The sequence below is a fragment of the Protopterus annectens genome, chromosome 6.part0 (assembly GCF_019279795.1).
Source record: "Protopterus annectens isolate FY-2018-M chromosome 6.part0, PAN1.0, whole genome shotgun sequence".
NCBI lineage: Eukaryota > Metazoa > Chordata > Ceratodontiformes > Protopteridae > Protopterus > Protopterus annectens.
The window spans coordinates 1,379,706,455-1,379,719,919 of record NC_056737.1 but is presented as its reverse complement, the minus strand read 5'-3'; the positions used below and the strand labels follow the sequence as shown (position 1 = coordinate 1,379,719,919).

General features: G+C 38.0%; 1 protein-coding gene across 1 annotated transcript in view; it reads left to right on the top strand.

The window, feature by feature from the left end:
• Positions 1 to 744: 744 nt before the first annotated feature.
• LYPD1 (LY6/PLAUR domain containing 1) overlaps positions 745 to 13,465 on the top strand; it is a 209,965-nt gene continuing 197,244 nt past the window's right edge. Inside the window, exons 1-2 of the mRNA XM_044074931.1 lie at positions 745 to 2,415; positions 4,252 to 4,389. Of these exons, the coding sequence (XP_043930866.1) occupies positions 2,367 to 2,415; positions 4,252 to 4,389 (187 nt within the window). The 5' untranslated portion in view covers positions 745 to 2,366. The remainder of the gene's footprint in view (positions 2,416 to 4,251; positions 4,390 to 13,465) is intronic.

Below are 13,465 nucleotides of genomic sequence, written 5' to 3'. Positions count from 1 at the left end.
CAGCTTAATGAATGCTGGTATACACACACACACACACACACACACACACACACACACACACACACACACACACACACACAAACACACACACACTCACATGCATACATATATTTTAATATGTATATGTACATGTTTTTTGCCTCACGGCAAGAAGTTTGTTTCTTGGCTGGTGCGCCTTCTCTGTGAGGTCTGCATGTCTTCCTTGTGTTTGCATGGGTTTCTTCCCAAATTCCAAAGACATGCAGTAGATAGAATGGACACTGTAAACTAGCCACAGATGTGAGTATGCAGATGAGTGTGTGGTGTGAAAGAGCTACCAAGGCAGGGCTAGCTCTGCCTTGGTGTGAAACAGCTACCAAGGCAGAGCTAGCTACCCGATGTCATAAGCCTTGACTTTAGATGATTGTCACTGTTGAAGTGACACTGGCCCATCTGTAAAAATGGGAAAGGGGGTTGTGGATGAATGTATATGTACATGTGTATATAAAATGACTTGATTTTCAGGAGAGCTTGTAATCAAACAACTCACTTATACTATTTGATGTCAAACCAAGAAATGAAAAAAAAAACAGTTCAAAATGGCATAAAAACAAACATATAAGCAGTCATAGCATGATTTATTAACAATAACATGCACACATATCTACTTTAGTAAATTGCAATTGTAATACTTTTTGTGATATGTTATAAAATGTACAGACTGTCATGGACATAATGAGGTCTGACAATGCATTCCTTTGATTGATTCACATCTCTCAGTTCTACCTCATTATGAGAAACATTCCTCATCTGGGGTCTTAAAAACTCCCTGCTCTTCATTGAGCCACGATTCCACATAGAAATGTCATGTCATACATTCTATGTTAAGAATTTTTGAAGAAATATCCATAATGAGTAATGCTGGACCACAGTTCGTGAAAGGAACATTTTTGTTAGTATAGATTAACACATTTTAACTAATGCTGAGAACTTCCTAGCTGAAGTTGTTGATAAGTGTTCCACATTATTAGAGGAATTGTTCCATATCTGCCAGGGAAGGTTCAGAGCTGTTGACTTATTAACGCCAAGATCATTCATTACTTCTGGATCGCAGGTGTTCTTTTTGGTGATATTATTTAAGGCCAGACATTTTCTAGTTTTCCCATCTGTGATAATGTTCTCTGTTTTAAAGCACTACACCCAAGGACTACTTGAATCATTGAACATAGGTGTGTAGTTGGTGATTCTAATAACAAAGATGCATTGAAAAGAAAACAATATGATGACTGTGGTTTTGCTTCTGACCATGAAATGCTTCGTTATTGGTCAGAATTATAGAAGTGCAACTGTTAAGAAAATAGGATTTGTTTGCAAATTATTTTTGATGCGTGGAGATAGTTACTGTTAAATCAAATTAGTAAGAAAATCTTATCCAGATTGCAGTGCCTGCCTTCCATGTGAACTGTGGATTTTAATTCAGGGTTGGTTATATTGCTTACTGGTATACACTCAAACATTTCTGATCTTTGCCATTGCGTAGAAAAGTGCGCAACATAGTTGTAGCAGATTTCGGGATGCGATAAACGGCTCGAAATTTTTATGCGCAGTACTGTATAGCCTAATGCCCGTTAAAAAATAAAATGGTCACGGTTACAGTAAGGAGCAAGATCCGAACCACGATCACTAGAAAAGCCAGTAAGAAACACGTGTGTGCGCGCGCCCATCAGAAAAGCCACCCCTTTTGACGTTCATCAGAATCCTCCTTTTTTTCCTTTAGACAGTTGCCAAAGTATCCAGTACTGATTGTGATTATCGCGCGTCCCTTTAATACAAAAATCAGGTTTACGAAACGAAATAAAACATCTTACCATTGTAAACGCCGTCATCATCCTTCTAAAACACAGCAGGTTTAAATGATCTTATTCTAATATTTAACTTACTGTATGTAAAGCGAACTTGGTCTTGGTCACTTTAGTTTATTAATATAATATAATACATTGATTTAAAGCAGCCCCCGAGGGTGCCTTTGATGAAGTTGGTTCTCCTGCTGGTGTTTGTGCCGCAGTACTTGTGCCCAACTTTCCCTGTTAGTTGGGGCTTTTATGAACTTCTCTGCCTGCTATCTTTCTTGTTATGCCCTCCCAGTGCACACTCAGCCCACGTAACAAATGCAGAATAGCTTGCTCCCTCTACCACCAGTCACGTGGGAGACATTTTTTCAAGTCTCCAGAATTTTCATGTCAGTGGTCCAACTCTCAGATGTTGTAAGGAGAGGACGGGCAACGTCTGCAACCTGTATGCAGGTCCTCGGGCGTGCAAGTCTATAACTCTATGCTCAGTGGAAACCTACTCATCTCCGATGGTTTGGCAGAGACAGCTGGGGGAGGATGCGGCTCCTCGTCTTCACAACTTTTTGTGGATTATTGCTCCCTGCAGGTAAGGCGCCCCGCTCGGCTGACAGACACACCCGCACACAATTGTGCATGCGGTTATTCTGCCCCCAAACTGAGTGGAGGGCTGTGTGGGGGTGCAGGTGCCAGTGTTTTCCATTTGTGCTAGGAAGGCTAAAGAAACGTGTTGGACAGAATTGCAATAAGGTATGGCCATTGTTTGATGCAGTACTACTGATGTTGCTATCTCCTTTTCTCTTTTTTGGGACCTTGGTGTTGTGGTCCAGTGCTCGGACTTCTGAAGACACAATGTGCTTTTGTGATACACTAGCTTCATTGCTATATAGAGTGCATTCTGGTTAAGCTACACGCAAGAGTCCAGGGGACTAATCGAACCATTAACGCACAGCTGAGACTCCGTCCTGGTAAATGAGGATGGAATAAATCACAATGGGAACGGTGTTGCTTGTTTGTAGAGGAAGAAACCTATTTTGTGGAACAAACCCGCTTCATTTAGTGTACAAAACTTGGTTTAACTATTCTACACTCATACAATGACTGCACATTTTCTTTTCCTGGTTAGCCATCTCACTTACAGCTAATTTAACCCTTTGAGAGAATATAAGTGGAAACAGGTTTTTAAGAGCTGGCTGTCATGCTCTAGATGCGTTTGCATTTATTAGGGTCACTTTATAGTTTATTTATTATCAAAAGTAATGGGTGGCTAGGACTGCAGACTTCATAAAGAAGTCTGCATTCCAGTTATTACTGCAGGCTTATTTTAATGTGCACGGAGGTGTCGGAGGTACTGCTTATAGCAAATGTAATAGCACAGCATAAGAAAATTACAAGGTGGAAACCAGCACCAGGGTCATCTCAAATTTGCTTCATTATGAGGAACGTTCCACGTTTTTATATAAAAAGTCGTTCCTCGTTATTCCACGTTGGTTGAACCAGCCTGTTACACGGTATTAAGATGTTTATATAGTGATATATAATACTGAACCATACTAATTAATAAAAATAGTTTTATAAGTATAAAGGTAACACGTTTTAAGCATCTTGTGAGGTTCCCAGTTGAAGTTGTTAGTAAACTGTTATTAAGTGTTGCACATTTGCCCATGTTTTCCACGTTAGGAGAGGTACTGTGTCATATTTCACAGAAAGGATGTTGACAGCTGTGGGTGCACACACAACTCATGCATGCACTCACCTCCACACAGTACTAGCACCTGCTAAGTGCAATCTATGATGGTGATGGTTTGATAGTTTGCATTTTAGGGTGTGTGGCTATCTATAGTGTGTGTGAGACGTTGGTGTATGGGATTTTTTTTATTTGTATGGGATTTTTTTTGTTTTTTTGTTTTTTGTTTTTTTTTTTGGGGGGGGTGGACTATGTACAGTTGTTTTCTCCTTAATCAAATGAGTAGGAGCAATATGAGTACCTGCCCAACACACTCAGCAGACTCCCCCTGTTATTTTGAGAACGTACTGGGTCCTGGTAGCTGCCAACACTGGATTAACGCAGTCCGTAACTTTAAACGTTTTTATTAGCGTTATTGTTGTTATCATTACTAGTAGTAGTGGTATTATTGATTTTTTTAATTATTATTATTATTATTATTATTATCATTCCCAGTAAGGCATGCATATCACGAAGAAAACAGCATAACTTGTGTTGATCTCAGATCATGCTTAGCCAGCTTTAGTCTTTTCCAGCAACAGAAGAGAACAAAAAAAAAAAAAAAAACGATCACCGTAAAACTCTGAAAGTAGTGTCACAGAGCAAACACCTAATGGACTCAATGCGTGTGAAAAGGCTGTCTGCTGCATTAATGCAACCGCTTCCCTAATCATTGCTCATGTCTGCTTCCTCCTTCAGGCTTGGCTCTCCAAATTCAGTGCTATCAGTGTGAAGAATTTCAACTGGATAATGACTGCTCCAGCGCCGAGTTCATAGTAAATTGTACCGTCAATGTACAGGATGCCTGTCAGAAGGAAGTGATAGTAAAAAGTCACGGTAAGCAAGATTGCATTATAAATAAGTACAGAGTGTTTTGCTACAGGACTGAAAACCTGTTCCCCAGCGGTAGAAATACAGTTTTAAGTGAAACTGGTTATAATGTGAAATAGAATGTCTTTGGGTATCAAGTCGGCTAGTTGTGATCTTGATCGTCTAAGATGTGTGCAATCAAAACTGCAAGATTATTTTATCTATGAAACGGCAGCTTAAAATTTAAAAATAAACCCCATTCATTCATTCATTAATCCATTCATTCATTTCGTATAACCGATCCTATGCAGGGTCGCTTAAAGCAATAATTTATACAGGACGAAAGGTCAGTCGGTCTCTCTCTCATATTCATTTACACACACACACACACACACACACACACACACACACACACGCACACACTTTATAAGATGGCCAAATCACCTCCTGGCATGTCTTCAGGCCATACCTCCCAACCACTTAGCGCAAGAAATCTGGACAAACCTTAAAATAATAGTGATGACAAAAACCCAAAAATAGAGACAGATTTTAAGTATTGCTCTTATAAACCTAGAACGTTGTTAGAATACCAGGTTTTGTGTTAACATGTAATTTCTATATGATATAAAGTCTGAGAATTTTAAATACGCGTCATTATTTGGTGAGTTCATTCCTCAATGATTTGCCAGAAAACCACACACTCTGTGAGGTTTAGACTGAAAATATGATGAAAAAAATCTCGACAGTTGCTTCAAGATGAATGTGTTGATGAAACAGCTCAACAGCGTTAGACTACAGATCTAAAAATTGTGATTTAGTCCGGGTTTCCACAAAGAATCCTTTATTTTCTGTGGATGAAGGTTGGCATAATGGTTAAGGTGTTTACCTTACGTTGACAAGGAACAGGGTCAGATTCTCGTCAGTGGGAGAAATTAGCTAAGATTAGAATAGCCCACAGGTGCAGCTAGCGTAGTACTTGCTTATGAACCTATAGAAAGTCCATCCATTCAGAGGGAGGACACTATGGGTCTGCAAAGAAACCAAATGTGAACGTTAATTTTCATTCATACACAGATTTGCATACAGTTCATCAATCAGCAGTAAGCCAATAACCCATTTTTTCAGGAATATTATTGGGCACTGCAGTCTGATGGGCAGAAAACAGAAATGGATAATAAAAACAAACATTCAAATCATTATCAGATTTCTTCAAAAATCAAAATTCTTCATAAATGTATTTGCTTATGGGAAATAAAACTCAACTGTGCAAAATTATACAGAATGCACACATTTTTACCTTTAATTTTTGCATGTTCCACATATAATCTTTGTTTTTTGTCAAATCATTGAGAGTTGCAGTTACAAAAATGAGACATTTGAATCACACCTCATAGTCTTCACAAAAATGCATGCTAGGGCAAAAGCTGTTATTAGATTGCAAGAGCCATATTTACTATCTGTCACCGAACTTGGCCCTTTGTGTCACCATTATTTTTTAACTTTGTCTAGAATTATTGAGCAAAGAAGCTAAGATTTGTGCTTGTGAATAGTGCAGTTGGCTATATGGACATATTGTTTTTATCCACTGTATAAGGTAGTTTTATTAGAAGGAACTGAGTGCACACTGTTTATGTCCTTACCTGGGATGGGCTGAAGATTCATTCAGGTTGACCTTCTATGTCTTGTTTCCTCTGCGTGTCTGTGTGAGTTCCAGCTCCACCATGGTGCTTTCCTGAGATAAGTGGATAATTAGTGAAGTGTGGGAGAGAAAGGAAGGAATGTTGAAGATGCAGCTTAAAATTGGTGCTTTGTTCTAGTACCAAAAATTAATTATTTTCCTATACACATTTGCCCTGGTATGAATTACTGCAGTCACAGTCACAACATTTGTGAATAGTGTGTGGTAGCATATACAGAGCAAGTTCAGATTTTGTGTACTGCCTATGCCTCCCTGCTTTTTCTTTTCCTATTTAGTTTTAGTTTTCTGGTTCCAGTCAAAGAAAATGAGGTGTGTGTGAACAAAGATGACTAGAATCAACCCCATGATTGTAGGATGCAGGAGAGCATAAAATGTTTTTTTTTTCTTTGCTGTTCTGCTATGATTCAACAAGGTACACTTTTGGTAGACGTAAATATAATGAAAAAGATAAAGGCAATAAAAGCAAGAAATGTGTAAATTACTTTCTGTCAGACAGGTTACAGTAAACATGTTCATCAACACCATTCAAGTACCTTTAGTTCCACCACCTTCTTCTGCCATTTTAACAGTGACTGAAGATGTGAGTACCTGCCCTAGGGTGAATTATTGCAGTCATAAAATGTCTGATCACCACAAGCAGTTTTCATGTTGCCCTTCTCAGCACACTGTACATCTGAGAAGAGTGCTGTTGATGTTTTTGATGAAAAATGCAATGCTTAAATAGTGAGACAGTACAACGGTATGTGGCCCTGAAACATAGAGAAAAGGCAACATGAGTCTCGTGTACACCCTTTAAAATGTAGCTGCAGCTTTCTCGTCTGTCCACAGCTTTGGTCTCCTGGACATTGTTATCACTTTGCCCAACTCATATAATAGTTTCTGCTCCAAGATTACTAAGTAGTTTTGATACCAATGTGATTCTGAGGACAGTAGCATCTTCAAGACTGCTGATGTTGGAGGTAGAATCAGAAACATAGAGGGTTTATGGCTCTGGCCTGAGCAGAAAATGTACAGCTGAGGCATGCTGGGAAAAACTGCATCATGGTGGTAACAAAATGTTTTAAGAGTAGGAGTATGTTGATGATAGGAGTATGGCAGTAGTGGCAAGCTTACTGTGAGGGGCACAGTCAGAAACGTCCAGTCTGTTCTTGCAAACAAACACTGTTGCCCCATCAGCCCATATTGCATTAACAAATTTATACATCTACAGTATGTTACACACTATAAACACAATGCATATCCACATCAGTTCCAGTTATGTCAGCTTTCATTCTTAAAAGAATTTGCTCACAAATGAGTAATTCTACTATCTAAACAAGTTTTGTAAAGGTCCGCTTACATGTACTGGCTAAATTGTTGTAGACATACTTTTAACTCTGTTAGACATAGCTGTATACATTAAATATACCTGGCTGCATCCTTGTTTCTCAGCCAAAACCACTAAGATATACTGTATGCCAGTTAAAACAATCCAGACTATGTGTCAGTCTTGAGAATGGGGAGTCTCTTATGTAATGGACATAATAATTTGCATAGAAAAGAATTTGTGTTTAATATCTCTATTGAATCTTATCCATGAGGATAAATGCTAAGATATCCCTTTTTCTTCCTACTCTATAAATCTTTTATGTTATTTAAGTGAACCATACCCCAGGAGGCATAGCATAGCACTGTACAGCAACTGCAAAAAATAAACAAGAAAATTAATCAACACCTAGACTGAAATTTTCAGTACTATAAAACCCTGATTAGTTTACCCATGTTATACTGTTAAACATACAACATAGCATATAATATCTTGTTGACAAATCTGAAAGTTGAGAACATGAGTTCATCTGTAAAATTAGTTTACTTTATCCTCTCAAAATCTGAAAACCCTGAATACAAATAGCGCGACACATAAAGAGCGAACTGCAAATACGTCGAACGTACTAAACCGCGAAATTTCAAACCTCGAACTGTCATAGTCAGCCAACCCAACACCCACAACACACTACCTACCCAAACACATTAAAAACAACACACACATACACTAACTAAAACCTTACTTCTAACCCTAAATTTAACCACCAAAACCCTACTACAAACCCTACGCTAAACCCCACATACACAACTATCTATGCACTATCCTTAACCCCTCCCTAACCCTAAGGTCCGTAACTACCGCACACTTCACCCACGGAGCTATACCCAAACAAACTAAATATTCCACACACATACAGTTAACAAAACCCTACACTAAACCTTACATACATTACCTACACACAACCTTACATACACTACCTACCTATGCACGTTCCTTAACCCCTCCCTAACCCTAAGGTCCATAACTATCACACACTTACCTTACGGAGCTATACCACAGATGGGCCAACTATGCAAATTCAATATTTCCACTTTCGCGGTTTCATTCGTTCACTGTATTGACGGTTCGCTCTTTACGTGTCCTGCTATTTGTATTCAGGGTTTTTGGCTTTTGAGCAGCTAAAGTAGACCCCTGTAAAATCACTAGACCAAGCCCCTGTTATTTATTTATTTAGTTGTAAAGGAAGAAATGATGATGAATATGTGAGTCTCTCTCTCTCTCTCTCTCTCTCTCTCTCACACACACACACACACACACACACACACACACACACACACACACACATGCACACATGCACGCACACACATGCACACACAGACGCACATACACACACACAAACACACACACACACACACACACACACAAACACACGCGCACGTTGCACACACACGCGCACATACGCACACATACACACGCACACACACACACACACACACACACACACACACACACACACACACACACACACCAATATTGAACCTAGGATGTTGACAACTCAAAGTCCACATAAGCAGAACAGCTATGGTAAATGTGTGTTTTTGAACAGGGAGTATGCTACATATGATACTAAGTGCCTCAAATACTACTGCTCCAACAATGATTTCAGTTTACAATGAACTTGGCATTTGAGCATTCATATATCATAGACTGTGTATTAATTTACAGTGCCCCAGTATTCAAAGTCTTTAGTGTAAAGACATTCCAAGTTCAAGGAACAAGAAAGGTATAACCAAGAACTCACATGCAACCTATTAGGTTACCTAGCTTATCCAGCCTTAGCTGACACCCCCCTACTTAGATTCATTGTACTCAGTAAATGATGTACTCCAGTGCTGATTATGTGTGTGTTTTTTTAACCTTAGCTATCTACTCTTGTTGTCTCTAGTTATTTATCCTTTTCTTTCATTTCAGGTTCATCCGCTATAACTACATCCTTGTAATGCATGCTACAAAGTTTCTTTCTCCTTTATAACTGTCATCATACCATTTCCATACTAGTATATATGGAGTGATATCAGTGGATAGTGTGAACGTAACATAAACATCATGGTTTATATCTTGTTGTTGATGCCTTTATTTCTGTTGTGTTGTAGCTTCAGTCACATGGTATCAGAGATATAGCATGTATGATACCATTACATTACAACTTGTGAGTACTCTCTGGAATGTGATTCCAGCTGTTGTTTTCTGGATTAGGCATGGGCAATTTCAAAACCTGGGTCAGTAGTAGGTATGTGTGGTGGTACTGCATCTCAGACTTTTGTGGCTCTGGGGAATTCATAAATATTCCAAGACTACAGAGTCTCATGATCATTCACATGTTGCCAGTACCCTCCCTCAGGCAACACCCCCTTTCTCCAAGAAGGCCATACCAGTCAATCCCAGAATAAATTTGTGGGTATCCATTAGGTCATTTGGTTTATGTTTAAAGGAAGATAACGAGTTGCACTGCTTAACATGTAGTGGAAGTTTAAAGATAACGAGTTGCACTGCTTAACATGTAGTGGAAGTTTAAAGATAAGGAGTTGCACTGCTTAACATGTAGTGGAAGTTTAAAGATAACGAGTTGCACTGCTTAACATGTAGTGGAAGTTTAAAGATATGGAGTTGCACTACTTAACATGTAGTGGAAGTTTAAAGATAAGGAGTTGCACTGCTTAACATGTAGTGGAAGTTTAAAGATAACGAGTTGCACTGCTTAACATGTAGTGGAAGTTTAAAGATAACAAGTTGCACTGCTTAACATGTAGTGGAAGTTTAAAGATAAGGAGTTGCACTGCTTAACATGTAGTGGAAGTTTAAAGATAACGAGTTGCACTGCTTAACATGTAGTGGAAGTTTAAAGATAACGAGTTGCACTGCTTAACATGTAGTGGAAGTTTAAAGATAACGAATTGCACTGCTTAACATGTAGTAGAAGTTTAAAGATAACGAGTTGCACTGCTTAACATGTAGTGGAAGTTTAAAGATAACGAGTTGCACTGCTTAACATGTAGTGGAAGTTTAAAGATAACGAGTTGCACTGCTTAACATGTAGTGGAAGTTTAAAGATAACGAGTTGCACTGCTTAACATGTAGTGGAAGTTTAAAGATAACGAGTTGCACTGCTTAACATGTAGTGGAAGTTTAAAGATAACGAGTTGCACTGCTTAACATGTAGTGGAAGTTTAAAGATATTGTGTTGCACTGTTTAACATGTAGGGGGCATTTATTCCACTTTTGCAAAGCACTGGGATCTATACAAAGATTTAGAGTCCTTGTTCAAATATTGGTGGATATACTGAACTTTTTTTTCGAAACAGGAGGTCAAGGACAATCAGGTGTCTAGTAGTGTGACAAGTGACTCAGAGATCTCCCTTCAAAAGTCTACAAGTCACTGAATAAAGGGATAGAGCTTCCAGCCTTTCTTGGTAGCTCAGGAACATAAGACCTGCAACTTTTTTGGTTAGGAACATCTGGGGTCTTTCTACTTCAGTTTGCTTTAACATTTCTGCCAAAATTCAAGAACCTCCGTTTCAATTCACATGATTAGATTTTTGACCTAATGTCATAACAAACACAATATACTTATTATAGAATGAAAACTGTACCTGACAAAAAGTAGATAGTTGTCACTAGAAACAGCACATTATACTGAATGTCTATGTTGTACAACCATACCAAGATAAGAAAACATTTAAATGTGATATAGTCATACTGTTTTGTAAACATTTTAGGTTATTTCCTGCAAAGAGTAGCTCCTTGTGATGTGTTATATGAGACGGTTTACAATCAAATTGCCAATGGCGATTTTAGCTACCATGGATTGTCGAATGTTATTTTGTCGAACCATGTTGCAAATCCACCTCTTGTGTGAAGTTTGTTTGATCGAATGCCCAGTGCATTCGCAAACATGAGTTTGGTCATTGACCTAGAGATCGCGGTACAGTGGGGTCAGGAATTGTATACCCTTTTCCCCAACTGTAGTGCAATCTCGGAGTTAGAATATATATTATGCAGGGGGTGTGGGGGGTGCAGGGAGGCTTGCCCCCCTACAAAATCTTAAAGTGATATATAGTGCAGTGTAGGACTGCATGTTATTCATGTCGACTAATGTCAAATTTGCATATTGATATGCGGATTCGACATTAGGGGCTTCGGTATACATGAATTTCAGTGTTATGATTTGTTGTATGCGCATTTCGACTGAATGAGCTTCAGAGTTTTGATAGTAAACAATAGGAGACTTCTTGATGTATCTATCTTTTTATTATTTTATTTAGGAATATTTCATAAAATATTCAAAGATAAAGATGTTAATGTTTGTAAAGTAAATTTCATGTACATAGTAAAACTTAAAGTTTACAGATTTTCTACCTTAAACTGCACATTTTTGAACAGAATGTTTTACAGCAATTAATACAGTATATAAGTATCATTTTTGGTATGGATTAAGAAAGAAATATGCTAAAAAATCCAAACTTTTCAAGCATATAATTTAGTCCATTCATATTGAGTTACAGAGAATTAGTTAAGTTTGTAATGTGTATTTTTTCAAATATATTTGCGTCAAACATGCATGGAGGGTAATGCATATTTTTTTTCAAATATACTTGCATCAAAAATGCACTGAGTTTGGTTAAGGTCCCTGTAAAGGAAATTCCCCATTTCTAAATGTGAAATGACCTTGGAAGTGATTTTATTTGTACAGGATGGGCTGTGGTTCCTTCTGTGTGAAGTCTGCATATCTTCTCTGTGTTTGTGTGGGTTTTCTCTGGGTATTCCAGTTTACTCCCACATTCCAAAGACATACAGTAGGTAGCTTGGATACCCAAAACTGTCCATAGGTGTGACTGCATGTGTGTGGTATGGAAGAACAACAAAGGCAGGGCTGGCCACCCAGCAGTGTGAGCGAACATTGGTTTAAATGACACCTTGACCCATTGTGCAAGAAATGGTTAACATTGGCTGTGGATGGGATGAGATGGGTTCAGGGCTGATGACTTGGGGCACCATTCATTTTTGTTTTTAAAGACCCCCAGCATAATCATTGTAGAGTTTTTTGTTTGGTTGTGTTTTTTTTTTAAGTGCAAATGTGTTTGTAATGCTGTAATAGCCTTTCTGTATGGTGTGAAGTTTAACATTTTTCTATACAATGTTGACTCAAACTAAAAACAGAAAAGTGACCTTCTGCAATAAGTTTCATACTTAACAAATTTGTGCTGCTGTTGATTCATGTTAAAATTTCATAATTCCTTTAAATTCTTAGTCAAGCATACCACTTCTGAGGCAGTGTCTGCTTTAAGACACCATTGCGACATTGGTTTTCTTATCCTTCAAAGTGAATAGATATTTTTAATAGGCTGACTATGTTTTCTTAAAAGGGCAATGAGAACAAACACATTGTTCGGTGGCAATATAAGTATCATGTTATTAAAACTGTCTGGGGTTACTAGTGCTGACTTTTTAGATAAATTGCAGTCTGTAATATGATTTGCTGTTATTTTATGGCTGCACTAATCAGGTGATGCTTGCCATGATGAAAAGCATAATGTTTAATACGCTACAGACAGTACTGTCATAGTCTAATGTTAAATTTAAGTCATCTGTGAAAGCATGCCTCATTCCAAAGTGTAAGTCATTTATGTCATATAGCATTTATAGGCAGCCCTTTTTGTCAGCCGTCTAAACGTCTCCCACAGCAAACAGTTTAAGAAAATAAGATCGAATATAAAAAAAAATAATAATTGTACTGCAGAGCACTCGGCTTTGGAAATTTATAACATCGTTTATGGCATGTGTTTGCTCCCATTATAGCTGATATTGCTAGTTTTTAGAACAACACCATGTAGATTGGCAACATCATTATAAAAGCTTTACATTTTCATTTAGAAAGCATATGTTCTAGGGTTAAAGAAGTTAATGTCTTGAATATGTATCACCTGAAGCCAATCACAGCAGTACATGATTTGTAATATTTTATAGCACTTACTGTTCAGACATGACATTTACCATAACTGTTCTGAATACTGAGTGTGTCTTTGAGTTGTCACTAACTT